The following is a 26,661-nucleotide window of genomic DNA, read 5'->3' on the forward strand; positions in this document are numbered from 1 at the left end:
TGCTTCATTGTGTACTTCTAACTGGGCTTCACAGATTGGTAGAGATTAGTTTGTTTGGTAAATGTTGTTTTATTTCATGTCATTGCCTCTGGGGGGTAATCTGATGCTTCCCTTAGCTGTGGGCTTTCCTTCACTTGGTGTGTGTCTGTGTATGTGTTTTTTATGGAGGTCGTTGAGTTCACTCGTACAACCCTCTGGTGTCCAGTGGTGTCCTTCCTCTGGTTGCTGCCTGTGGGTAGAAACCTGGGGGGGTGTCAGTGTCCAGGTTCAGATTAGGTTAGGGGCGCCGCGCTGAGTCGTCGTATTTCTGCTGGCAGATGTGTTAAAGGGCTCAGTGGGGGGGGGATACATGTGTTCTGACTGTGATAAGGTAGTAGTGAGACCCCTGCTCGGGAGGTTCACTTTGGGGTAAAGTTGGCCTGTGTGTGATCACTTGGTTCGGGTTCTTATTCAAAGTGAAAGTCTCCCGGATGGATGGCGCCCAGACCGTCCCTAAGTCGAGATTTACTCTGCTCTGATTGGCCGCCAGCGCTCTCTCTCTCTCTCTCTGTGTCACTGCGGTAGATGGAGAGAGATATGGACTCAGATTTGGCAGCAGCTGTGTGAGGGAACAGAAGGTCAGAATCAAGCGAGCTGGCTGCCGGCCAATGTCCAGTTTGTGCTTTTGGCTTTGTGAATGTGTGTGTCTGTGTGTGTGTGTTTGTGTGTAAAAGCCAGAGTACAACTGCGGAAAATGGTTGGATTGCGATTAAAAAACTCAGTGTTGCAGTCTGGCCTCTAAATCAAAGCCACAAAGAGCCTTTGTCAGCCGGCAGACCTATTGACCCGCACTACTTCACAATAATCAATTGTCCTTCAGAGATAAATGTGTTATGAGATAATCACAAACAAGTCTGTAGTCGCACAAGAAAAGCCCGATTGTGTGTTCATTCATGTAAAAGCAGCTATTAGCAGTACACATGCAAGTATTTGGGTGGATTTTGTGGGGTGTGATATTGGAGCGGGACAGAAACACCATTTATATGTTCCACAGGCTTGAGTTCTGAGGCGTATTACACTTCAGTCAGTTTGGGTCGTTAACCAGTGAAAGCCTAAGTGCCAAACTTGTCATACATGGCAGCCGGAGTGGAAAAAAGACCGAGACAGAATTTACCTTGTGGGAAGTGCTGTCGTTGCACAGTAGTTCTACACTTCACTCTGAATTCTGCCAAAAGGACTATGGATCTGTCCAAGTCAGATGTTTATAAATGGTTTATAGTTTGTAATAAAATCAGGAGAAGACTAGAAGGGCTCAGAGTAGAGGATCTCCACCCAGCGGTTTATGTTCATGTTTATTTATTCAAAAGGGACAATGCACGTTTTCATCTGCAGGTTGATGGTGACAAAGAGGCCAGATGTATAAACAACAAAGAAGTACTTACACAGACGCTTAAACACAAATAGTTAGTACCTAGAGTACAAATAAATAGTGTATAAATTCACAATATGATGACATTAGTGTCAAGTAAAACATATAAAAGCTTAAAGGAAAACATATACACAACAGTCCCCTTAAATTTAATTGGGCGGCACCGAATTGCACTTGCTCATAGTTATCTGTCTTCTAAATATGCCAGATTTATTCTGTGGGAAAATGCCCAAACTTCTCAATTCCTGGATTTGCCCCCAAAAATGTAATTGATGTGTTCCTTCTTGGCTCGTGTCCCATCCTCCCAGAAGTTCTTGTCATAATCCTGCTGACAAACCAACCCACAAACATAACCAGGCCAAGTTAAAAATATAAATAAGCAATGTCATATATTCTCATTTGTAGCTTTCAGTTTGTCACATAGTCTGGAAATAGCATCGGGTCGCAGAAGTATACAATTTGTTTTGTTCCGCAACATATTTTTTTAGGGGGAGGAAGCTGTTACTGTAAGACTCATTAAACCAGGACAGAAATGGAGCTGGTTAACAACCTGGAAAAAGAAGATGCAAGGTTCACAAACATCTGTTTTACAAAGCTGCGACAAAATAAGGGCATAAAGATGGTGTTTCTTGGGAGCTATTTTCAGGAAGTATTACAATCCCTGATAGTAAGAAGTGGCTCAGGTTGGTGGTGGTCAGGGCTTTACTGTACATCTCAGCTAATGACTCACATCCAGTGTGAAATACCCATAGTCCTTGTCAAGTTTCAGCTGCTCAACATTAACAATGGTGTTTCTGTATACCATAGGGGTGGGAATTGGAAAAAATGTGACGATTCAATAGTATTGCGATATTTGGGCCACGATTCAATAGTATTGCGATACTGGAAGTATTGCGATTCGATTCTGCGATATATTGCGATTCATGTCCCCCACATTATTCAAAGGCATTACAAAAAATGAGGAAAATCAGACTGCTCAACTCACTTCAAATGTCACATTTAATTCTGTGAACAACATTGTCTTCTACACATTAACTGAAGTGCAAAAACTAAGAGAGGGTAGTGCAAAAACTTTGTCTTTCAACATTCAGGACACAGGACCTTTGTAATTTTTTTCTGAATAGGAGACCTCTCACATGAACGCTGAGCTCCCAGCACATAACTTACAGTTATTTAAATACAATACAGTAACATCAAGCAGACATAATAGAGTAACATAAACCTGAGAATAATCATATAAATAAGAGTAACTTAGGTTCAATCAAATTGAAAAAAATAAACAAATGTGTAGTACTAGAGTCCAGTCCAGTTGGCTGCAAGGTCATGACCTAAAATGTTAAATTCATTTGGGAATATTGGCAATTTTGTTCAGAAAAAGGAGTTGGTCAACATGCTCAGATGTTAAAGTGCTCCTCTGGACCGTTACTATATCTCCTGCAGTGGAGAACATCCTTTCCGCATAAACACTAGGTATCTTTTAAACTCTGAAACTCTCCTCGTCATGCTTTGCCCGCCAGGGGATGTTACATATATAATTGTAAATAAAGTATTTTAAAAAAAAAAGAAAATATTGCAATACTTTGTGCTACAGTATCGATATAATCGCGGGCGCAAAATATCGCGATACTGAACAGAATCGATTTTTTTCCCCCACCACTAGTATACCACACCAAAAAAATCTTGTATTATTTAACCAGCCATGGGATTTCAGCACAGATGTCTTGGATATTGATAATGATGAGTTAATACGAAGAAAAAAACAGTATAATTTAGTCTGTGAAACATTTCTCACCAGTTTCCACGAACTAAATGTGATATTTTCATCTTGCTTTAATTCCAACCAATGGACAAAAACACAAATGTTCAGATTATCGTCATAATATACACAAAAAAAGCGAATCCTCACATTTGAAAAGCCGTGAATGATATAATAAATGTCATTAATTGCAGCCCTTAGTTCAATATTTCCAGGATGTGCTTAGAGATAGACTAAGAGACTCCGGCGTCGCGCTGCTTCGGCCCCGGTTGTTGCATTAATCACACGGTTGGTGGTTTGATCCTTATCTCCTCTGGTCCCTGTGTCAAAGTGTCCTTGGGAGAGATACGGATCTCAGAACTGTCTTCCTGGAACTCTCCTGCTGACAACTAACAAATCACCATAAGATTATGTTTGTCAACAGGCTGTCGTCAACGTGGCTGACACGACCGCTGTCGGGCTGAATTTACATTATACAGGGTTGTGTGCCAATAAACTTAAAAACGAGTACCTGAGCATGGAGACACACGCCTACAAACCCTGACTCTGGGAAAGTGGCTGAGCTGTGCTGAGATAGAATTAGTTGAACACATTTGTCTCTTTTTTTTAATTTCTCAAATAGACAAAAAGCAGCAGTGAGGGTCAGGCGGTTCAGTTTTCTAGCAGAGAGCAGTGTGAAGTGCAGTGTGACTTATGTGGCCATGAGAGGTGGACTAAATTGAAATGGAAAATCAAAGCCCATTTTGCATTATATGAATGCCCCAAACATGAATCGGGTATAATCCTTGACAGGCTGTTGGCAGCAATAATGAATTGTGGGAGATAATCATCGCAGCAGTGAAAAGTCAACTCTGAATACAGCAATTTCAGTTTGTAGGAAGCTGTTACCAGGCTGCGAACCAGTAACCGCATTAGGGGAGATTTCCCCTGGGTTGTCAAGTAGTTAACAGTGTTGATTGGCAATTCCTCTAAGATTTGGCGGTTTCCAGTCCTTGTTTTCAGCTCCTTCTCTCTTGCTCTCAGGTGTTTCATAACAAACGTTCTCTCTCTCTCTCTCTCTCTCCTCAGGCAGTGAAGAGCTAAAGAGGATGGCTCACTCTAAAGCTCGAGCCGCAGAGGGGAAGGTGACCTACCCCCCGGGGGTCAAGGAGATATCTGACAAAATCTCCAAGGAGGAAATGGTCCGCAGGCTCAAGGTCGGTGTCCATCTGCCTTTCTGCAGCAATTATTAGTCATAATGTTTTCGTTTTTTTTGTATAAATATTGAGATCCAAATGTTGCTATTAAGACTCTTATATATGAGTAATTGAGCAATGCAGTATTGACATAAATATCTGATTGTTGTATTTGCATGGTGCATCAGAAGAAACTGATCTCTATGCCCTACACTTATGGTTCCCTAGGTTAGATAAACAGACAAACTCTTAGGCTAAACACTGATCTCTCCATTTAAAACCCTCACCCCTCGTCCAGATGGTTGTGAAGACCTTCATGGACATGGACCAGGACTCTGAGGAGGAGAAGGAGCTGTACCTGAACCTGGCCCTCCACCTGGCATCGGACTTCTTCCTCAAACACCCAGACAAGGACGTGCGTCTGCTGGTGGCCTGCTGTCTCGCGGACATATTCAGGATTTACGCCCCGGAGGCACCGTACACCTCCCCAGAAAAACTTAAGGTACGTTCCCTTGCTCCATCAGAATTGCTCAGTGTTTTAATGACATAATCTAATTGCATCTTCCCTTGAGTATGCCATAATTTTGTGCAGCATGTGGCGGAAGACTTATAATGACATGAATCTTTTTATAGATCAATGTAAACCCAGGCTGTTTGTTAGACAGACACAAATAATTACATGCATAATTGCTTCTTATTGTGTGTTCAGCATTTTTAAGTTTCTTCTATTGGAAGTTAGGCAAGTGACTACAACTGTGTGTGTGTTTGTGTGGAGCGTTCATTGTGTATTTCTTTATTGTCTGCAGGACATTTTCATGTTTATCACCAGGCAGCTCAAAGGACTGGAGGACACCAAGAGCGCCCAGTTCAACAGATACTTCTACCTGCTCGAGGTGAGAGACTTTATCAAATCAAACTCCAAGGTTGAATCTGTGTGAGTCTGAATCCTTTGTAATTGTTTTTCTAATCGTTTGATCAAGTATCTCGAACTCAAAGATCTCGACTCACCAGCAGCCTAATCAGTGCCTCACGATCTGTAGCTACAAAGTGAAAATAAGAGACAGGAAACAAAGGATCTCCTGATTCAGAACTATGAAACTAAAATATTGAGAAGACATTTTCTTGAAAATGTGTGACTTGATCTGATTTCTTAAGATAAGGGAACTTGGAAAAACAAACCTCTCTGTTGTCGAGGATGTTCCAGAGAACTGTGACTTTCCTCCTCAGAACAATCCTTGCTACACAGCTTGCAGAGAGCACATTAGATTTAGCCATTAGAGAATCTGCACCAATTAATGGCAGCTAACAGTCACCCACCAGTGATATTTATACCCAGTGAAACGGTCAGTAAAATGAGAAGCCTTCTACGCAAGACGTGTTCTACATTTCTTATCAAAAGCACATTAAGAGATGAAAGGTTGGATAAGAGATGTGTCACCACTGGCCCTTAACAAATCTGGATATTTTGCCAGCTGGGAACTGGCTACTGGAACTTCACCACAGTTTTATACAGGTCCCAAACCTGACTGATGATTGACAAAGAAGGCTCAGGAAAGCAGAACTTGTTAAAGCCTGTCGCATACTTTAAATTTGTAATTCACAATGTGGCAGGGAAGAGAAACTTAAAGCTAAAGATGTTTTCTTCTTCTTGTTACTTCACTGTGATGATTTAGCTTCACTGTGCAGGATGATATAGTTTGATGTTGTCACATTAAGCTGAAAAGAGAAAATCTCTGTGTTCCCTATAATCTGATTCAAGACATCAACTTAGGAGCAGGATATTTGAGTTTTGAAGCCATAATGGTCCAATATGTCATTTTCACAGGTGCAATGTGGAAACCTGACGCCTTTAGTGCACACACACTGAGAATGAAGCTTTCACAGAAGTAGAAGGCGACTTGTGAGCAGCTAAAAACAATGTCGTTTGAAAATAAGGGAGGGAGGAGTATATGTAATAAAGATTTATATGGGGATTTAAAATTTACTGCGGAAAAAGATCTTTCTGCCAAAATGTTATTATTCCAGGCAGAGTGATTTTTAAAAAATAAGACAGACTGATGGGGAATTGTTAAACACAAACTGATGGTATGTAGGAAATGTAATGGATAAGTTCCATGGTAATTTAAACAGCCTCTCCTCAAAATCAAGCCGGGCTTCAGTTGTAATCTGAGTTAAAAAGCTGTGTGGATGAAGGCGTCTAGTTTTGGGATGGAAACGTTTTGTAACAACTTGTTTTCTCACTTTTGCTTTTCACTTAATTTACACTGTTCACTGTTGATGCAAAGCCCCATCCCTCTGTATTAGATGTGATCTACTGTTAGTCAGTCAGGGAAGAGAAACCAGTGGCGGCTGCTTTCTGCTGGTGAAGTGATCTTTTATTGAACGGGTTATAAATGGAAGCTGGGACACTTTCTCCCAAGGTTAATGTGGACAACTCCACCCAGTCCTCCTATTTGCTGTATGGGTTCCTGACGTAATGGCTCAATCTGTGCATAGAAACACACTGTCAGGTGTTTTATTGGAATTCGATCATTGGAATTTTTCATAGTATTTGACATCTGGAAACTCACTATCTTATGCAACCATGTGTTGAATTAATAATGTGGAAGACGAGTGTGGAGACACAGAGGAAGCAGTGGTGGCAAAATGACACCAGAGCTGGGAGATATGACTCACTTTGGGTTACTTATAGGAAACATGTTTATATCTAGAGTTTAGTTTTTCATCTCCTCCAGGCTGCAGCATCATATAAAAGGTTGTTTGCCTTCACTAGCCCTTCAAACATCATCAGCCAAAATCCCTCAGTATTTTGATTTACTCTTACAGTAGCCGTTTGTGTATCAGAGTTCACTTGAATCTGAGTACTACTGAGTCTATTCCCTGGGGAAATCAAAGCAAGTTGGGTCTAATTGGAAGTAAACAGATTTTGTTTTCAGGTCGACTTGTATTTACTGTTATTTGTTTGTTTTTGAATGAATGCTTTATCGTGTACTAACAGTTTCTATTATTAGAACCCTGCAGTGATTTTTTTTTTTTCTTTTTTGCCAAAGAAGCAGAGAGCAATAAATCAAACAGCTCTTTGGACACGTTACTTTCTGTGGAAGTCAAATGGCCGAATGTCCCTGTGAGACACACAGCTCTCTACTCTCCTCTTAGTTTGCTGCCCAGATGGAAATAAATGTATCTTGTGCTTTTCCCTAATAATTAATTTACAAGCAAATTTGGCCCTGGCTTTGAGTTAACTCTTTTATTATCAGGCATCTGCTCATAGTTTAATATTGGTTTTAAAAAGCCTGTGTACCTGAAACGTTGAAAATCACAGCTGTTGACTTCCTAGGTTCATAAACCTTAATTTCTATGAACCTCTTGACCCAAATACTGAAGATCATCATTCAAAAACATAAATTTTGGGGTGTAAAATTCCCCCGGGTGTTTGCCACATGTGACAGAACTGTGACATGAGCTACGAGAGAGAAGATGTCTCACTCTGTTGGATTTGTTGGAGCTGAAGCAAAAGTTTAATAGATCTGAACTATTCTCAGTTCTGACGAAGCGTTACTCTAATCGGTAACAATGACTTTCTGAACCGGCTAAAAGGGAAAAGCTGCTGCTGAAAGTGTTCCACCCTGATTTGCTGATGATTGTTCTCTGTGACACTCAGTGAGTCAGAGTCACTTACTGCTGCACGCCTGCACCCAAATCATATCTTTGCATTTTTATTCGATAACTATCATCGGCTTATGCAGCAGGAAGCCTCGCTGCAGAGTATAAACTGTGTGACCACCTTTTTATAATAGTCGTTCAAAACGCCAAAAAAGTCCGGTGTGTTTAGACAGGAAGTCACTGGTCACAGCAGGTCACTGGTTTCCTTTTAGGTTCAGTCAGTGGTCTGCAGGGACAACACTGACACTTTGTAATGGATGCTAATGCACACGTGTTCAGACATATGTATTTTACTGTTTGCCCATAATGTCGTCTTACTCAACTTGTCTCCGCTGAGTGTTTACAAGAACAGTCGATTTGACGGATTTGGACACGCCGGTCCTCCACTACCCTCACCGCACTCGTTCTCTCACCTTCCTAATTTGCATTCGCATTGTGAGTCGCATTGTCACTAACGTCCTGCCTCCTCTCTCATTGTTCAGAACATAGCATGGGTGAAGTCCTACAATATTTGCTTTGAGCTCGAAGACAGCAATGAGATATTCACCCAGCTTTACAGAACGCTCTTCCAGGTCATCAAGTAAGTCGTTTTGAATCAAATCTTACATGGTCCCCCCCTTGTTCAGTGTTATTGTTCATATCTCTGTCTGCATGTCCATGATGTTTCTAGCTCTGGCAGTCCTGATAAAACAGAATGAGCCTGTGTGGCCTTTTCTCCTTTTAGTACCTTAGGTTGTCTCTGCTGCTACATCATGAAACCAACCGAGTGTGGTTGTTTCTCTTTGATTGCCCTCCCCCTGTTCCCCTTTTCACCCCCCCACCCCGCCATTCTCAATTTCACCCCACTCAACACAACCTTCAGGGCTGAATTCTGCAGCATTGGAGTTGGATCTTTGCCACTGGAACAAAGTGTGTGTGTGTGTTTGTGTGTGTGTGTGTGGGTCAAGGTTGTGCTTACACAACAGCCTTTTTATACAGGAGGAATCTAAAGAACTCTGGTTCCCTTTTGAAATGTTTGCAGCGAGCTAGAAGGTGCAAAGGAATGCAGCCCTTTAGTTTGTGTGTGTGTGCGTGTAACGACAATTCAGTGAATGGGAGGTAATGAGACTAGTAAAGCCTGGACAACAGTTGCTGAGATACAAATCTCTGTAATAAGCTTTACCTCCCCCTCTGATGCAGATCATTATGATCAAGTACACCCACAGTGTAAGTGTGTGTTCATAGTATCACAGTGAGTTTTCAGAAGGAGAAATTAAGTAAGCGAACAACATGAGTTTATAGAAACCACTGCTTCCATCAAAGTAAATCTCAACCGTGGTGCACAAACTGCAGCTTGGTCACACAGCTGATTTACACCCACAGAAATATGTAGGAATATTGAATGTTGAATGTCATATTTAAAATAATGCAGTGATGCCTATCCTGCCCTTTGACCCTTCGTGCTCTGTTCCCCGTTTCCATAGCAATGGCCACAACCAGAAGGTGCACATGCACATGGTGGACCTGATGAGCTCCATCATCTGCGAGGGAGACACTGTGTCACAGGAGCTGTTGGACACAGTGTTGGTCAACCTGGTGCCAGCACACAAGGTAATGTGCACACAGAGGCCGACATGACAGCAACACACATCCACAACACAAACACACACACACACTCTTTCTCCTAACATGAAGTTAATATGAGAAACTGCTCCGTATCGGATGATGATCTGAATTGAGTTAAAATCATCAGTAGAGGAAAGCCAACATCATTTTCCATACCCTGCCATTCAAGGAGACACCTGCAGGACACAATTGGTAATGCAGTCTGTTTCAATCTTCCTAATGAGATTCAAGAACAATCTATAAGTTTCTGTCACAAAATCAAATGAACGTGTTTCTGACCTGCTGTTTGTATTCACCTGTTGTTTTTCTGTCTGTCTAGAATTTGAACAAACAAGCTTATGACCTGGCCAAAGCTTTGCTGAAGAGGACCGCTCAGGCCATTGAGCCGTACATCACTAATGTAAGATTAACACACTCTTGAGTATTTTGTCTTAGCTCTTTCTAGCTCGGTGGTGATTTTCTTCCTAAATTTAATACTAGAAATATTACAATCATGTACCTCCTCATCTAGTGTACTAGTAATACAATTCAGAAACAATGCTTTTCACTGCTGTTTCATTTGAAAGGTGTTAACTGTAACCACAGAGTTTGCCTCATGTCTCCTAACAAGAAGAGCAGGATACAAATGCTGCCACGGAACCAGTGCCAGTCATGCTGTCATTTACTTGGCAATGCAAGAGACTCATATCAGAGCAAATGATGAAACCAAACGATACAGTGGATGTTAAAATCAGCTGTTAAACAGAAAACATTTGATTCATTTAAATATTAATGCCCAGCCTCATCACACTTATCACCAATCAGCTTCAAAGTTGCATTGAAGGCAATGAACCAGGAGCCACATATAAGAGAAGTCTGCTTGAGTCGCAAGAAAATCTAAAACCGTTATTCCTCCCTCTCTTTCTCCTTCATCAGTTCTTCAACCAGGTGCTGATGCTGGGGAAGACCTCGGTCAGTGATCTGTCCGAGCATGTTTTTGACCTCATCTTGGAGCTTTACAACATCGACAGCCACCTGCTGCTCTCTGTGCTGCCTCAGCTCGAGTTTAAACTCAAGGTAAAATCTCTCTTTCAGATAAACATCAAAGCTCTGTCGCTGTTCGTTTTTCTCTCTGAGCATCCTACAGTTCATGTCATAAGTAAAGCTAGAATAGCCAAGGATCCTCTTAAATTGAAGCTGCAATAAAGTTTTATCATCAAGATCCAAGGATTTATTTCCTGGGAAATTGGAGAAAATGTTGCTTCCTTCACTAACTTTCATATAAATCTGTCCAGCAGTTTTTGGAAGCCTGCTGACAAACAACCAAACAAATCTACAGAGGGACGAGGGATAAAACATAATCTCATCTGCAGAGATAATAAACGTCATTAATCTTGTGTTTTACTCTAAATGAATTGCTCGTACAGAAACGGAAGCAGCAGCACTACTAATGCTGATATTGATATTTTGAGTTTATCGACACACCAGACTACAAACCTGAGTTCTCCGACTCATTAACTGCAGAACTGCACATTTTCTCTTCCCTGTGTATGTTTGTTGTCTCATATTAGAAAGATAAGGCAGCCAGTCAGCATAATGTTGCCTCTGCAGTGTCTCATCAAGGCTTCCTGCTGATGGATAACGCTCATTAACTGTTCGGTGGGAGCGTAGATCACTGCTGCCTCCTCAAAATAATAGCTGCGATAAAATCTCTCCCCCACAGACGACACACAAGCGCTCTGTGTCTCGCTCCTTCTGTCTCGCTCCCTCTTTCTCTTACCTTCGCTCTTTTCATCCTTCTCCTGTGAAAGTGAACCAGCAACACTCCTCTCACTCCCTCTCGCTCTTCTTTCTCACCCTGCTGCTTCTACACCCTGTCATCCTCAACCTAAATCTTGTCCTCCTTTGTCTCTGCTCTTTCCTCAACTTCACTCCTTTTTTCCTATAGAAAAAAAATTGCTGCCAAAGAAACTGCTGCCTCTGTGTGTTATGAAAAGATTGATGTTTCCAGTGGAGTTAATGTAAATGACTTGGCCGTGTCTGTACAATCCACAAATTCGGTGCATGATTTCTCTCCTCCGCTGTGTCTCTGCAGAGTAATGATAATGACGAGAGGCTGCAGGTGGTGAAGCTGCTGGCTAAGATGTTTGGAGCCAAGGACTCTGAGTTGGCTGCGCAGAACAAACCACTCTGGCAGTGTTACCTGGGCAGGTGGGTGTCAGAGCTGTGGCATCTTCAGATCCATGGAAAAGTCTTAAAAGTATTTGTGTTTTGACAATTTCAGAGACACATGCAGAGTTTTTACTGTTATTGCTTCTTATTAGTCTCACGCCATAATTGGATTTGCTTTGCTTAATTTGTTTTTATTTGTTTAAACAAAGACATTTCTGCTGATATTTGTTGCTATATTTACTTTGGGATAAGCTTGTTTTGTGTTTCTTGGTTTATGAGTTTATTACATTACAAATACAGAAATTTGTCCTTGTGAGATGCTGGTGCTTCATTCACACTAACCTTTAGTTTTAAAATACATCACTGTTGCCATATGTTTGCCTGAGCTGACGTCCACAGTACTACCAAAAACTCAGGAAGGGATTTGTAAACGCAGTTGTTTTTTTCGAAAATACTACCCCCACTCCCTTCCCGATTGGTTCTTATCAGTCATGACTCTACCAGCAGCAGCAGTGAGAGCAAAACACTTACTGTCAGTAACAGCTCCACCTCATCGTCTGCTCGACAACAGAAATCCCTGCTCTTACTTTCCCCGTGGCTGTTCCTCATCCGTAATGTTTTCTGTAACAAAACAAACAAACTGCAGAGTCGACAATTTTCTTCCTGTTTACACCGACATGCTCAGTGAACATGAACGGTCGTGGTATATGCGCTTTCAGATGGGTCAGTGCTAACAGAGGTCATTTACAATATGGAGCTAAAAACACAAAGATTCTTTTAGTTCTGAAAAGCAGCAATATGAAAACATTAGCGTGAGTGAAGCCTGAATGTGTGTGGGTGCAGTAAATGTGCTCAAGGCTGTTTGTGTTTTTTTTGCCTTGTAGTTGCAGTCAGTGAAGTTTGTTTGTTTTTCTCCCCTGAAGGTTTAATGACATCCATGTGCCTATCAGACTGGAGTGTGTTAAGTTTGCCAGTCACTGTCTCATGAACCACCCGGACCTGGCCAAGGACCTCACAGGTAAATCAAAGGATATGAACTAACTTCTGGACAAATTGTTTATTTTTTGGAAAACCTGCTCTCGTGTAAAATCGGTGTAAAACCCATTGAAATCACTGCAGCGAGTCTGAGTGTATAATTCAGATTGAACGAGAAGCAGTCTTTGTTGTCTGTGTTGGAAGTGGCTGTTTTGTTTTTTTCTTTCCTCACATCCCACTCGTTTGTTCCTGTGTTTCTCTCCCAGAATACTTGAGGGTCAGATCACATGACCCAGAGGAGGCCATTCGCCATGATGTCATCGTCTCTATAGTAACCGCTGCCAAGAAAGACTTGTCCCTCGTCAATGATGCATTGCTGAATTTTGTAAAGGAGAGGACCCTGGACAAAAGAGTAAGTGGCCAAATTCTGTGAATGTGTTTGCATGTTTTCATTCAGTTTTTTAATGTGTTGCATGTAGGTCAGGACAATACAGCAAGGGAACTTTCACGTTTATTTCATATTGGCTGATAGTTATATTTGTTACGACATGAATTACTAAGTCGGATTTTCTGTTATGCTTAAAGAATCACTAATATATCAAGAAAAGAAATATGACCTGCAGAAAAATAATCAAATCTGTAGAGCTCTCAGCCTAAATATGAGTAATCCTCATCTCATTTTCAACATTAACTACCAGCTCAATTTTATTCGCGTTCAAGAATAAAGAATTGGGCAATATGGGGTGTCTGGTAACCAGGAGGAAAGCCCATAGTTATGTTACGGTTCGATTCCTCTTCGTGAGCCTTCCTGCGTGTTTCAGTGATTGGGTCTAATTAATTAATGAAGCTGCCTCTCTGTCTGCTTTATTTGATGCTGTAGTTTGTGGTATTTCTCATCTTTTTCGCTTCTTGTTTTCAGCGTAGATTTCATTATACATCACCAATCTGTGCACGTTGGACTGTTTCATCCACTTTGTGGCAAATCATGGCCATGTTTAAGTTCGCCCTTTTTCTTCTTGTGCTGACACATGAAGTTTCCTTTAAGGGAAAACTCCTTCCCCCCCCCCTCGTCTTACGATCCAGCATTTGATATCGAGACATGTGGTGTGTTTAGCTAACTCGGCCATCCCCGCTGTGCTAATCTGGGGAAGACGGCTGTTCATTCCCAAATGACTGCTGCATGTTTGGCAAGAAATAGCGTTGTTTCTTTTGTGCCAACTCAAGCAATATAGCTTGTCAACAATATATAGGGCTTTTTATCTACGCAGTCTTTACATCGATCCTGTCGCCCTGCTTTCATTAAGTGATTGTTTTTCTTCTAGGGTTTATGACCAATGTAGAAACTAATAAAGCTCAGATTTAACTAGTTGTCTCTGTTTGTCTTCCTTTGTTATCAGTGGCGTGTACGTAAGGAAGCCATGATGGGTCTGGCATCGATCTACAGGAAGTACTCGCTGCAGGGAGAAGGAGGCAGGGAGGCCTCTAAACAGATATCTTGGATCAAAGACAAGCTTCTTCATATCTACTACCAGAACAGCATTGATGACAGGTATGTCTGAGCATGTGTTTCTGTCGGTTGTCATAAAAGTGTAGGAAAATCAAAGCAGCCCATGGAGGAAGTGTTTCCAAGTATTTAAATCTGTTTCCTAAAGATGCTGGCTATACTCTATACGATTTGAGATTCTTGAATTCTTGAATCAACGCTTCATATTTGACTGGAAAATTTGGTGTTTGTTATTCCACCAACATGGGGAACCTGCAGCAGCTCTCCGGGGTCTGTTGAAAATCATTGTGTGAAACGTCGAGTCAATGAGCCATGGAGAGGCAAAGTGGGCACCTGTGCAAAAAAAACAACCTAAATGAAAAAACAACAAATTCACAAAGCTCTCAGATGTAACTTCAGAGAAATGCTTGAGGTTGCAGTTAATCTCTGAATGAATCTTTTGCAGGGGAGCTGCTCAGCTGCCAACAGGAAAACCCTGTATTGTATCAGGCAGTTCCTGAGTGTGTGAAAGTGTGTGTAACTGGAGCTTCCAAAACTTCTCCTCTCCTGAGGTTTTTCCGCTATAGGCTCTTCCTTATCCTGGTTACTGAAGCCTGCTCTGTCTCTGTCTGGTCGCTCCCCTTTGCAGCGCTGGCAAACCATTCATTGCTGGTTGGCATAAAATGCATCAATGCACAGGAATAATGCCACAGAAGCCAGATTTAAAAGCGCTGGTCTACTGCAAAATACAGGGAGATGTACTTGGCTCTGATGGGCTTCATCAGCATTTTGTGAACTCTTTTGGCGTCGGCTCACAGATGTTGCTTTATTTTTGAAACTCCTGTACTTTAAATCTCCAGCTTTTAATTTGCATCTGTGTGTGCCTAGGTTACTGGTGGAGCGCGTCTTCGCCCAGTACATGGTTCCCCACAACCTGGAAACCACAGAGAGGATGAAGTGTCTTTATTACCTGTATGCCACCCTGGACACTAATGCTGTCAAGTAAGTTTCTCTCACTCACACACACACTTTTAGGCATCGGATTAAGATAGACCTGTTCATGTTGTTGATAAGTGAAGATTAAATTATGTTTTTTTACGCCAAAATTAGCGGGTTATTTAAACTTTGATAAACCCACAAAAGAGGTGATGATTCATTTCCCTTTTGCCAGTAGAGGAGTTTGCCTTTTTAGTTTTTTCCCCTCAGCTGCGTCATGGTCGACATCACAAATTCCCTGAACACTGAGGCGCTCTCTCACCTCATTGTCTTGCCAAATTGGCACGTTCACCCCTGTGTGTCATTTCCATTACTGCTGATCGGAGCCAGGGCTGATTGTGTGTCCGACAGAGTAATTTGATCCAGAAGTAAATACTGATTGTATCCATGTCTGCAGGTTTTTTGACTAGTGGAAAAAGGGTTTTGGAAACAATATAGTAATTTAATCTAGAAATCACTTATTTTTAAATAACTCCACTGTTTTACTACAATTCCTCATCCACATTTGTTTGTCCAACCTTTTGTTTCCTCCTCCTCCTCCTCCTCCTCCTCCTCCTCAGAGCTCTGAATGAGATGTGGAAGTGCCAGAATCTGCTGAGACATAACGTCAAAGACCTGCTGGACTTGGTTAAAAAGCCCAAGGTAATTCTGACGCTTCTATAAAAGCAAACAGATAAATGAATTTACCCTCGCCTTGTGTTTCTGATCTTGCTTTTGTTGTTTTGTTATTTATCCTAGTCTGAAGCATCCAGCAAAGCTGTATTTGCCAAAGTCATGGTGATCACAAGTAAGTGATTTAAAAAAGCAGCTAGTGGTTTGAATTAAAAGCTTAATAATATAGGGAGGGAAAAATCTGAAACTGGAAAACCTTACCCTTCAATAAGCTTTTTATCCTGCGTGTCTAAAGGAAACCTGCCGGACCCGGGTAAGGCTCAGGACTTTGTGAAGAAGCTGGCTCAGGTCCTGGAAGATGACGAGCGGATCAGAGATCAGTTGGAAACCTTAGTCAGTCCCAGCTGCTCCTGCAAGCAGGCGGAAGTTTGTGTGGTGAGTTACTGTGAGAAATGATATCACCTCCTGAATAGTTTCAGTCTCAAAAGGAAATATTGTGCTCTCATAAAATGTCTCTAAATTTGTTTATTACTTGTTGAACATTAAATCAGTATTTTAAGTTGCATGTGGTATTTTATGTTTTCATTATCACAAAGCATGTTGGCAGCTTGGATTCATGGTTACATAAGAATGTCAGCAATAACTAGTTTTTTACATGATTGGTACCAAATGTTAAGAAAAAAACATTTCAAACTACCTCTGTAGAATATTTCATTTCACCATCTTCTGTGTCTTTGCTCAATATGTTCACTACATTTTCGTGGTACAACATATTATTTTAAGTTAAGTAGAGGTTGTAATTTTACTGTAATAACAACCACAAAACTTTACTAGGCCTCAAAATAGCAAAATTACAAACATGAAATCCCTCAATCTCACAGAGGGCCATCAGCCTTTCTGCATTACAGATTTAGATATTTTTTTTATACCAATATTTCCCTTTTAATTATTTCTATATTTTATCTTCAGAGAGACATCACTAAAAAGCTGGGCAGCCCCAAACAACCCAGCAATCCATTCCTGGAAATGGTGAAGTTCCTGCTGGAGAGGATTGCTCCTGTACACATCGACACAGAATCCATCAGGTACTCAGTCATATTAACTCAGGGATGAGAAATGTCCGTCGCGTTGAGATTGAGTCGCGCAGTATTTGACCTTCTTTCATCTCTTCTCTCATCCTTCAGTGCTTTGGTAAAACAAGTGAACAAATCGATAGATGGAACAGCGGATGATGAGGAAGAGGGCGTTCCCACTGAAGAGGCCATCAGAGCAGGACTGGAACTGTTGAAGGTAGAAATGGCAGCTGGACACCACTTTGTATCAATGATGAATATAACTCATATGGAACTCATTTCATTATCTCATGTTATTGCTCCATTTAACAAAATGGTCTTAATTATAGGCTCTGTGCTCTGATCAGTTTTCCTGCTGCGGCGTCAGAATTAATTGAGGTCTAAATATTATATTTTTCTCTATTGGGGTTGAGTGAAATAATTACAGAATGACAAATGGGAAGAAAATGAACATCCAGAAATGGAACGTGCTGTCTTGCAGGTTTGCCCTGGGAGTGGAGCCAGCAGCAGCCACTGTAGTCATGAAAACATATTTGTCACATTAATAATGATGGCGTGAAGACGTGTCCCATCTAGGGTTGCAAAATTCCGGGAATATTCAAAGTTGGAAACTTTCCATGGGAATAAACGGGAATATACGGGAATAAACGGGAATTAACGGGAATAAACTGGAAATGTTGTGGTTATATATACTTACTGTATTTACATTGTCATATACAGACATAAATATAAACATTTTGTTTTGTCATAGGCTGATTTGAGCCCTGAGGAAACTTTGGGCACTTGACTATATGCTTCTGCATCTTTGTGTCATTCTTAACATAGGTCTTTGCACAGTATTTGTAAATGTACACAGCCTTTCCTTCTACATTGGATGGGGTGAAATGTCTCCACACATGAGAGAGTGCACGTGGCATTGTTCTGTAGAATAAGATGAGAAAAAAGTTTGTAAAAAAACACTAATGCAATGCCAGAGATATAAATATATAAAGATATAAAGTTAGCCAAACAATTGGAATCGTCTGTAAACATATTTTACAATTGATGGATAAATCAATGGAAATAGGCTAGATGAACAGATGAACAATCTCCAATCAGCATGCTAATATATTTTTCCCAGTAATATCATCGAAACTTACCTGACTAGTCCTGCACACTAGAGCAGGCCTCAATAGCTCTGCTGTAGAGTGAAGGATGCTGGGAGTTATCTGTGCATGTGATGGAAGAATGCACAGTGGAGGGTTGAAATTCAACGTGCAGCGTGTGCTGCATTCCATACATCTTTAAAATAGAGTTTTGAATGATGTTTTTATTGCTCAGCGTTTAATTTGCGTATTTTTTTTCCCCTCAAATTCCCAAAATTCCCGAGCTAAACTTCCCATGGAAAGTTTCCGGAAATTTACCGGAAACTTTCCGCTCTTTGCAACCCTAGTCCCATCTTTCCTGCAAGTTTATTTTCACCCACTTCTTCAGAGAGTATTGATCCTTATTCATCAGGAGTCGTCTGGATGTTTGAGCCGTCGTTGTTCCTCTCCACAGGTTCTGTCGTTCACACACCCGGTGTCGTTCCACTCCGCCGAGACGTTCGAGTCCCTGCTGGGATGTCTGAAGATGGACGACGAGAAGGTGGCCGAGGCCGCGCTGCAGATCTTCAAGAACACCGGCAGCAAGTTGGAAGAGAGTTTCCCAAACATCAAGTCGTAAGTTTCCATCGCCTCACTCATGTTTACAGGAGGATGTGTGCTGTCACACTCCAGCATTCAAACCCTGGCCCAGAGCACACTGCACTAAGTTAACACTATTCTTACTGCTGGGTTTTAAATGTGCTCTCCTCTCCTGCTCCCCCTAGTGTTTTGCTGCCGGTACTGCAGGCCAAAGCCAAGAGGGGCCCCCCTCGCCAGGCGAAGTATGCCATCCACTGCATCAACGCCATGTTCACCAACAGAGACACACACTTCGCCCAAATCTTTGAGGTAAGTCAGTCTCATCTTTTTGTCTTTATACTTTTTAACATTTGAAATCAAAAACCACTACACACAAATCAGCCTTTATAACCTTTTCCATTGTATTATTTGTGTATTATTAAAAAAATATAAAAAGGATCCCACCCTTAGCAAAGCTCAGTTTTGACTTCATGTGCTGTTATCAGGAAAACAGTAAAGAAACTGTCTTTCTGTCTTTCTGACCATGACCTGCAGACATTCTGTTGATCATTGATCAGTCAATGAAATGTTATTTGTTTCCACAGCCTCTGCACAAAGGTCTGGACCCTGCGAACCTGGAGCAGCTCATCACGCCTCTGACCACCCTGGGTCACCTCGCTCAGCTGGCCCCGGAGCAGTTCGCCGCGCCGCTCAAATCTCTCGTTGCCAATTTCATCGTGAAGGATCTGCTCATGAACGACAGGGTACGCACGTGATCTTTTGTTTTGATCGATACTGCTCTGAGCTCAGATTCATGTCATGTGATGTCAGGTATTTACAGTGTTGTTGTTTGTTGTTGTAGATTCCAGGCAAAAAGACGACCAAACTTTGGGTTCCTGATGAAGAAGTATCTACGGAGACTCTGGCAAAGGTCAGCACTGAACTCTGTTATTCCTGAACACTACTTATATAAATATACATATCATCATAATCTTGTTTTGTATCGTTTCTGACCTCTGACCCTCCTCTGTTCAGATCCAGGGAATAAAGCTGATGGTGAGGTGGCTGCTGGGAGTGAAGAACAACCAGAGCAAATCAGGCAACTCCACCTTGAGGATGTTGACTGCTATTCTACACAGTGACGGAGACCTGACTGAGCAAGGCAGGATGGGGTAAATGATATAGCCTATTCTTCTTCATTAGACAAAGTGTGTGTGTGTGTTTCTGGAGCAGCTCAGAGAAACCTTTGTCTCCAGATTAGAATCATGTAATTTCCAGTGAAGCGCTGGTTTTTTTGGGTATTGTGGAGCCGAAGGAACGCAGGGGATTTAATCGTAAGCACATTTTCAGAAGTATAAAGAAATCTTTGTCTCTGTCTCCCTCCTCTCATCCTCCAGTAAACCAGACATGTCGAGGCTGCGGCTGGCAGCGGCGTGCGCCCTGCTGAAGCTGGCACAGGAGCCCTGCTACCACGAAATCATCACACTGGAGCAATATCAGCTGTGTTCTCTCGTCATCAATGTAAGAACGGCCTCATGTCCCCTCTTATTCAGAAAAACGTCTTTGCATCATAGATTTGATTTCTATAGTTTTGATTTCTATTGTTTTGATTTTATATTGTATTTAAATGATGCATTACTCAATCATTCCCTGAGCCCTTTCATCGCTATCTCCTCCTCCTCCTCATCATCATCATTGTCTTTGTTTTTCTCTCTGCTCCACAGGATGAGTGCTACCAGGTGCGGCAGTGTTTTTCCCAGAAGCTCCATCGTGGCCTGTGCCGCCTGCGGCTGCCTCTGGAGTACATGGCCGTGTTCGCCCTGTGTGCGAAGGACCCGGTCAAAGAGAGGCGGGCTCATGCTCGCCAGTGCCTGGTGAAAAACGTCAACATTCGCCGAGAGTATCTCAAGCAGCATGCGGCACTCAGTGGTAAAGAAAAAAAAGAAAAGATATGACAGTTGTTGTTAATTGTTTGAAGCAGCTGAAAGAAAGTCTGTTGCATGACATTTGAAACTTAGTACTGTTCTGTACAGAACCGTGTAAAGGTTTTAGACACCTAAAGCGAAGATTCTTTTGAAAATAATGACCTGACCAATCAATCTTTATTAATTATCTTCAAACCAATAATATAGAAAAACTTCAATCAATCATCTTGCCAGTTGTCGTGTGTCTAGTTTCTTTATGTAAAGTCAGACTTAAGATCAGAGCTCGATGGGGCCACACCATCTGTTGCAGGATTGTGTAACAAATAACAATCTGAAGCTCTTGCACTTCACCGTAACAAAGAGGCCTGGATAATAATATTCCAGTCGTAGCACTGTTGCTATGAGGTGAAGATTTTAATATTTACCTGGTGTGCTCCACAGACAAGCTGTTCTCTCTGCTGCCGGAGTACGTGGTGCCCTACACCGTCCACCTGCTGGCCCACGACCCAGACTACGTCAAAGTACAAGACATCGAGCAGCTCAAAGAAATTAAAGAGTAAGTAGTGAAAGACAAAGTCCTGGTTGCTGATTTAAAAAGGTCTCAAAAGAATAATATGACCCACCCCCCAGTTTGTATTCTGCTGCTACTGTTTTATTGTTTCCATTATTCATAAATTTCATCTGCCAAGAGCTTTAGAGGCAAATGCCAACAGTCATGGCTGCCCGGTGTGCTGATGTCAAACCTCTCCTCCTTGTCAGGGCTCTGTGGTTCGTGCTGGAGATCATCATGGCCAAGAACGAGAACAACAGCCACGCCTTCATCAGGAAAATGGTAGAAAACATCAAACAGACGAAAGACGCCCAGGCCTCCACCGATCCCAAAACCAACGAGGTGCACACGACAAGTTCATCTACTTTAAATACACTTATAATATAAGGACTGTTTATATAGATGCCATCCCGAGTATCACCCCCCCCGCTAACCAGACGTGTGTGTCTCTCCTCTACAGAAGCTCTACACAGTGTGTGACGTAGCCATGAACATTGTCATGTCGAAGAGCACCACCTACAGCCTGGAGTCTCCCAAAGATCCCGTGCTGCCCTCACGCTGTTTCACCAAACCAGACAAGGTTGGTGCCCCCCCCCCTCCCCCACAGCATTCTCCTGAAAACCATTTAAAAAGCATTTATTATTGTACGTCATTAGTTTTAGTTGTATGCATGTAAACCTTTTTGAAAGGTGCATTTAAGAAACACAGATAAACAGCTGATCTGTATTTTCCTACTTGTGGTAGCCAATAGGAACCCGTGTTTTGAGTTAACCTCCTGGGCTTGTTTCCAGAGGAATGATCACATTGTGACTAATAACGTTGTTTGGCAGAAAAACCATCTTCACATAATCCTCAGCATGTGTTTGATTTTGGAGGTGCTTGTTGTTGTTCTCTTTCAGAATTTCAGCAACACAAAAAACTATCTCCCACCAGAGATGAAGGCATTCTTCACACCAGGAAAGGTAAGCCTACTCAAATCTCTATGAATTGTTGTTGTTTTTGTGTTTTGTTGAATGGAACTCATTTCTGTTGAACTCTTCTCGTCTCCTCCAGCCCAAGTCTGCAAACGTTCTGGGGGCAGTTAACAAGCCGCTGGCGTCAGCAGGGAAACCGATCCAGAGTAAAGCTTCTCGCATGGAGACGGCCGATAACGACGACTCCTCGTCAAACCCCGGCTCCCCCCAGCGCAGCAAGACCAGGTAGAAATCACATTATACACAGCTGTCTAAAGGCAAATCCAAGTTCAGACCCACTGAATCCAGGTGCAAGGAAACGGTCTCACAGCACAGAGAGTGAAGCTGTTCACTGAGTTATGCACATAGGTTATGAAGGACTAAAGAAAGAAAAGCTGTCTGCATCTTAGTCAACTTTTTGCACCTTGAGTTACATTTTTTTTCTCTGGTGTGAATAGAATAATAGTGATTGAGTGATTCTTGTATTTCAGACTCGAGAGCACAGAAATGGATCAAAGTGAAAACGAGGACTTCAGCCTAAAAAGAGCTGACAGCACCGACAAGGTATTGCACCTCATTATATATACTGACATTGATGTGACTATAATTCATTAGCAGCTTCTATGTTTTCTGTACATGATCTTTAGCTGTATTATAAGTGAATGTTATTTGTGTTTAATCAGAGTAAAAATGATCATCAGCGTTTTCGTGATAATTTTCTGTCATGTGTATAAATATCTTCTGACAGCTTCATCAATCATTCTGAAAATATCACTCAGTTGTTCTTTGGTGTCTCCAGCTCCAGTTAGAAAGTTATTTTTATCATAGTAACTGTAATTAAGTTTTTATTACAGTAAACAATTAGGTAGTTTTATACAATTTGATCATAAAGGGCAAATCTTGTGAACATTGAAACTGAACATTTCCCTGATGGTTTTACTGTTGCTACACAAATAAACATGAAACATTATCTCACACGGTATCTTGGCACAAGTAGACACGGGTGTGTTGCTGTGATCCGGTGAAGTGTCGCCGGTCATAAACCCTTGTGTCTCTGTGTTTTGATTCCACTGAGCAAACACCAGCTGGATTAGAGTCAAGATAGGATCAGCAAAAACACTGTGTGTCAACTGTCGCACATAACAGGCTCCACAGCAGCTGCATCGCCCTTTAGTCTGTAGTTTAAGTTTAACAATTTACATTATTACATTACACGTCATTGGCTGACGCTTTTGTCCAAAGCGACTTACAATTAGTACACATTATTTTATGAAGGGTCATTTAGGGGTTCAGTATCTTGCCAAGGACACTTCGGCATGCAGATGGGGAAGAGTGGGGATTGAGTAAACAGTAAAAAATAATACAAATATTCTGTGTCGGTAAAGCTCACGAGCATTGGAGTACTGGTACATGATCAGGTAACAAGACTTTGAAAAGTGAAGAGACAAACTGGTCTCAGATCAGAAATTCAACAATATTTTACACACTGGGGCCCTGAACTTGAAACGGTGACCGTTGTAAAGCCGAACTCTTAAAAGTGCAAAGAACTATTAGCATTAGAAATGTAAAAAATCCTGACTCATAGAATCCACTAGAATCTGTGTTTGACGAAAGAATGCATCGTGTCCTGGGACAGATTTGAGAATTGAATGAGCTATCAAAGAGGCAGGTTATTATTTATTTTATTTTGGATCCATCAAGAAAAAATCTAAAAAACATCCTCCAAATATATAAATTGCATACATAGATTTTAACTGTAGTCTTCATTACAGGTATTAGAAAATCAATGACACAATCTGCAGCAGGAAGCCGGTCGTCAACCATTTTCTCCCGTGTCTTTCACAGGATATTGAGAAGCCCCGGGGTCGCAAGCGTGGCGTGGCCTCCAGCGAGGACCAGGACAGCAAGCCGAAACGCGGGCGCAAGAAGGCGGTCGCCAACACGACCACGGCGGCCGAGACGGAGGACGAGGACAATCGTCCGGAGGATGAACAGAACAGCCCGCCGAAGAAAGGACGCAGGGGCCGGCCTCCGAAGTCCCCCGCTGCCGATAAGGACACACCCGCAAAGGGGAAGAGGGGGCGAAAGAAGGCAGCTCCTCCACCAGAGGACGAAGAAGAGGAGGAGGAGGAGGAAGAGGACAAGGCAGAGGAGGAAGCAGAGGAGGAAGCAGTAGAGGAGGAGGAGGACAAGAGTGAAAATGTGGAGGTGAAGGCCAAAGTGGGAAGACCATCCAGGACGCCGCGGAAATCACAAGGGTAAGAGACAGAAAACCTGTCGTCTGTCCAGTCACTCGGCTTCACTCATAATAATTCAGATTGATTCCTGTCAGTTAGATTCAGTCTCGACTCTTGTTTTCCTCTCTGAGCAGCTCGGAGTCAACAGAGTCGACGCCACAGAAGAGGAGAGGACGTCCGCCCAAATCAGCTCAGCCGCCGGCCAAGAAACCAGCGTAAGAGCCTCAGTGATACGATTTCATCCACACGACGTCTGTCCTCCTCCATGTTTGTTTTTTCTTCCATCGTCACGTTCAATCACACAAGTAGCTCCAGCTCAGAAGGTGGCGGTAGAGCATCCATAAGTTGTTTGTGTAACTGCCATTTAATAAAAACTGTAGAAGAAGAATCTCACTCTTTTCAGTGAGATTCTAACCATAGACATATATAAAGACTAGATGTCTCGTTCGACGGAGCCGGACGTCACCTCATGGCGGCCATCTTGCCAGAGGTTGCTCACCCATAACATTGTGTTGGTAGTGGTAAATAACCATAACTTGCTCAATTTTCAACCGATTTTGAAACTGTCTGGTTTGTTATAAACGTCAGAGATGTAGATATGACACTGCATACTTATAAATAATTATGTTATTTTCTAAAAAAAATGTAATTTATCTCTGACGTTTATAATGATCCAGTCCGTTTCAAAATCGGTTGAAAATTGAGCAAGTTATGGTTATTTACCACTACCAACACATTGGTATGGGTGAGCGAGCAACCTCTTGCAAGATGGCCGCCATGTGGGGACGTCCAGCTCCGTTGGCCCGCAACGCAGACAAGACATCTAGTCTTTATATATAAATCTATGATTCTAACTATCTGGTGTTTGCTCTTACGCTCTGGCCAAATCCTCCAGTGTGTTCTGACGATTAAAAGATAAAAAATCCCTTATTTCAATACTTTTTTGAAATGGGTCGAGAGTTTAAAATCCTCTGGCGTGCAGCAGCGTTCATTTCCTGTTTTATCTGCCGGAGCTGCTGCTTTCTAGCATTAAGCACCGTGACCATAAATTAATGTTGAGTCAGGCTGCAGCTTTGTGCCCATGTGGCTGGTGCTGATGTGTCATCGACATGTTTTAATGTCTTCCTGCCGCATGATGAATCGTCCTGATTGAGTTTGTGTCCCCTCGCAGTCGTGGCGGTCGATCGAAGGCAGCTGCTGCTAAAGAAGACTCTGAGGAAGAGGATGAAGAAGAGGAGGAGGAGGAGCAGGAGGACGAGCCAACACCCAAGGTACAGAACGGGTTACATTCGTCATTTCAGGGAATTCTGTGTCTTAGCCCGAGAAGCACAGAGCAGCTTTAAAAACCCAGATTCCTTTCCAGAGTTTTCACTTTGTTTGTTGTTGTTGTTGTTGTTTTTCCCTCAGGGTCGCAAGAAGGCAGCCGGCCGAAGAAGATGAGCTCCAAGAAGATGACGCTGTGTCTACTCTGAAGTCGTGGACGAATGACGTGGGAAAGAAAAACATGGACATTGAACTTTTTAAACTTTTCATACGCCGATGCTCCCTACTGTTACACAAACTCACACACTTGCATATACCACACGCACACAGCATCAGTTCATCCAGTGTCATCAGCTGTGGTTTGTTGCATTGTGTCGCATTGTGAAGATGTCCGCCACGTTAGGTAGAAACGGTTTTAACAGAAAAACGGCAAAAAAGATCACGCTCTTGTAAATAGTCTCTCGTGTCTGTTCCATGTTCTGTTGTTGTGTTCGATGCTGACTGGGGGGGGGGATGCTGCAAAGCCTTTACCCACCGATATCATAATTATTATAATTATTATTATTAAAATGCTCCCATTAAGCAGCGTTGCTTATCAGACCTCCCTCTGTGTTCCACTTTTAAAAACTGATTGAGATTAACCATTATCTTTTTTTTTGTGACCTTAATTGTGTCATTTTACTTTGAAAAAGACAACATCTGTTTTTGTTTACAGCTCTGTATATTAATACGTTTTTTTGTTTGTTTTTTACCTTGTTTTGAAAAGCTAAAAAAAAAAAATTGTCAGAAACCTGTTCCAGCGTAGAGTTGCCTCTAAACACGATTGTAGTGTGCGTCTCATTTTTAGGTTTGTGTTTACCGGTAGACCGAAGTCCTGAGCCGCCGTGGTTGTAGTTTTACTGCTGATTTAACTTGGCTTCACATCCACCCAGTCACATCCTCCGTTGTATCAATATAATTCTCTATAAAACCTGACACGCTCCGCTTCTCTTTATTTCACTTGTCTTCACTCGTTCCTGTCGACACCAGCAGCCGGGATCCTTCAGCTGAGACACAGGCCCAAGTGTCTCCAGACACAATGCAGCTCGTTGGCTACAGTTCAAGTTATTTTTCTAAACACCGGAAATTAAATTTTGGCTTTGCCTTTTTATTTTCTCGACACCTATAATTGTTTTCTACTTTTTAAACACACT

General features: G+C 42.0%; 1 protein-coding gene across 1 annotated transcript in view; it reads left to right on the forward strand.

The window, feature by feature from the left end:
• Positions 1–26,443, forward strand: part of pds5b (PDS5 cohesin associated factor B) — a 28,930-nt gene extending 2,487 nt beyond the window's left edge. The window contains exons 2-35 of the mRNA XM_061085605.1: positions 4,233–4,360; positions 4,638–4,841; positions 5,146–5,232; positions 8,485–8,582; positions 9,466–9,592; positions 9,927–10,007; positions 10,523–10,663; positions 11,682–11,797; positions 12,682–12,776; positions 13,000–13,145; positions 14,131–14,282; positions 15,105–15,218; positions 15,773–15,854; positions 15,951–15,999; positions 16,120–16,259; positions 16,794–16,909; positions 17,009–17,114; positions 18,437–18,597; positions 18,747–18,870; positions 19,146–19,304; positions 19,403–19,471; positions 19,576–19,712; positions 19,938–20,061; positions 20,265–20,469; positions 20,907–21,021; positions 21,225–21,357; positions 21,476–21,595; positions 21,915–21,977; positions 22,069–22,214; positions 22,460–22,532; positions 23,814–24,226; positions 24,340–24,420; positions 25,377–25,476; positions 25,613–26,443. Coding sequence (XP_060941588.1) covers positions 4,253–4,360; positions 4,638–4,841; positions 5,146–5,232; positions 8,485–8,582; positions 9,466–9,592; positions 9,927–10,007; positions 10,523–10,663; positions 11,682–11,797; positions 12,682–12,776; positions 13,000–13,145; positions 14,131–14,282; positions 15,105–15,218; positions 15,773–15,854; positions 15,951–15,999; positions 16,120–16,259; positions 16,794–16,909; positions 17,009–17,114; positions 18,437–18,597; positions 18,747–18,870; positions 19,146–19,304; positions 19,403–19,471; positions 19,576–19,712; positions 19,938–20,061; positions 20,265–20,469; positions 20,907–21,021; positions 21,225–21,357; positions 21,476–21,595; positions 21,915–21,977; positions 22,069–22,214; positions 22,460–22,532; positions 23,814–24,226; positions 24,340–24,420; positions 25,377–25,476; positions 25,613–25,645 — 4,218 coding nt within the window. The 5' untranslated portion in view covers positions 4,233–4,252 and the 3' untranslated portion in view covers positions 25,646–26,443. The remainder of the gene's footprint in view (positions 1–4,232; positions 4,361–4,637; positions 4,842–5,145; positions 5,233–8,484; positions 8,583–9,465; positions 9,593–9,926; positions 10,008–10,522; positions 10,664–11,681; positions 11,798–12,681; positions 12,777–12,999; positions 13,146–14,130; positions 14,283–15,104; positions 15,219–15,772; positions 15,855–15,950; positions 16,000–16,119; positions 16,260–16,793; positions 16,910–17,008; positions 17,115–18,436; positions 18,598–18,746; positions 18,871–19,145; positions 19,305–19,402; positions 19,472–19,575; positions 19,713–19,937; positions 20,062–20,264; positions 20,470–20,906; positions 21,022–21,224; positions 21,358–21,475; positions 21,596–21,914; positions 21,978–22,068; positions 22,215–22,459; positions 22,533–23,813; positions 24,227–24,339; positions 24,421–25,376; positions 25,477–25,612) is intronic.
• The last annotated feature ends 218 nt before the right edge of the window (positions 26,444–26,661 follow it).

The sequence above is a fragment of the Limanda limanda genome, chromosome 14 (assembly GCF_963576545.1).
Source record: "Limanda limanda chromosome 14, fLimLim1.1, whole genome shotgun sequence".
In the NCBI taxonomy this organism is placed as follows: domain Eukaryota; kingdom Metazoa; phylum Chordata; class Actinopteri; order Pleuronectiformes; family Pleuronectidae; genus Limanda; species Limanda limanda.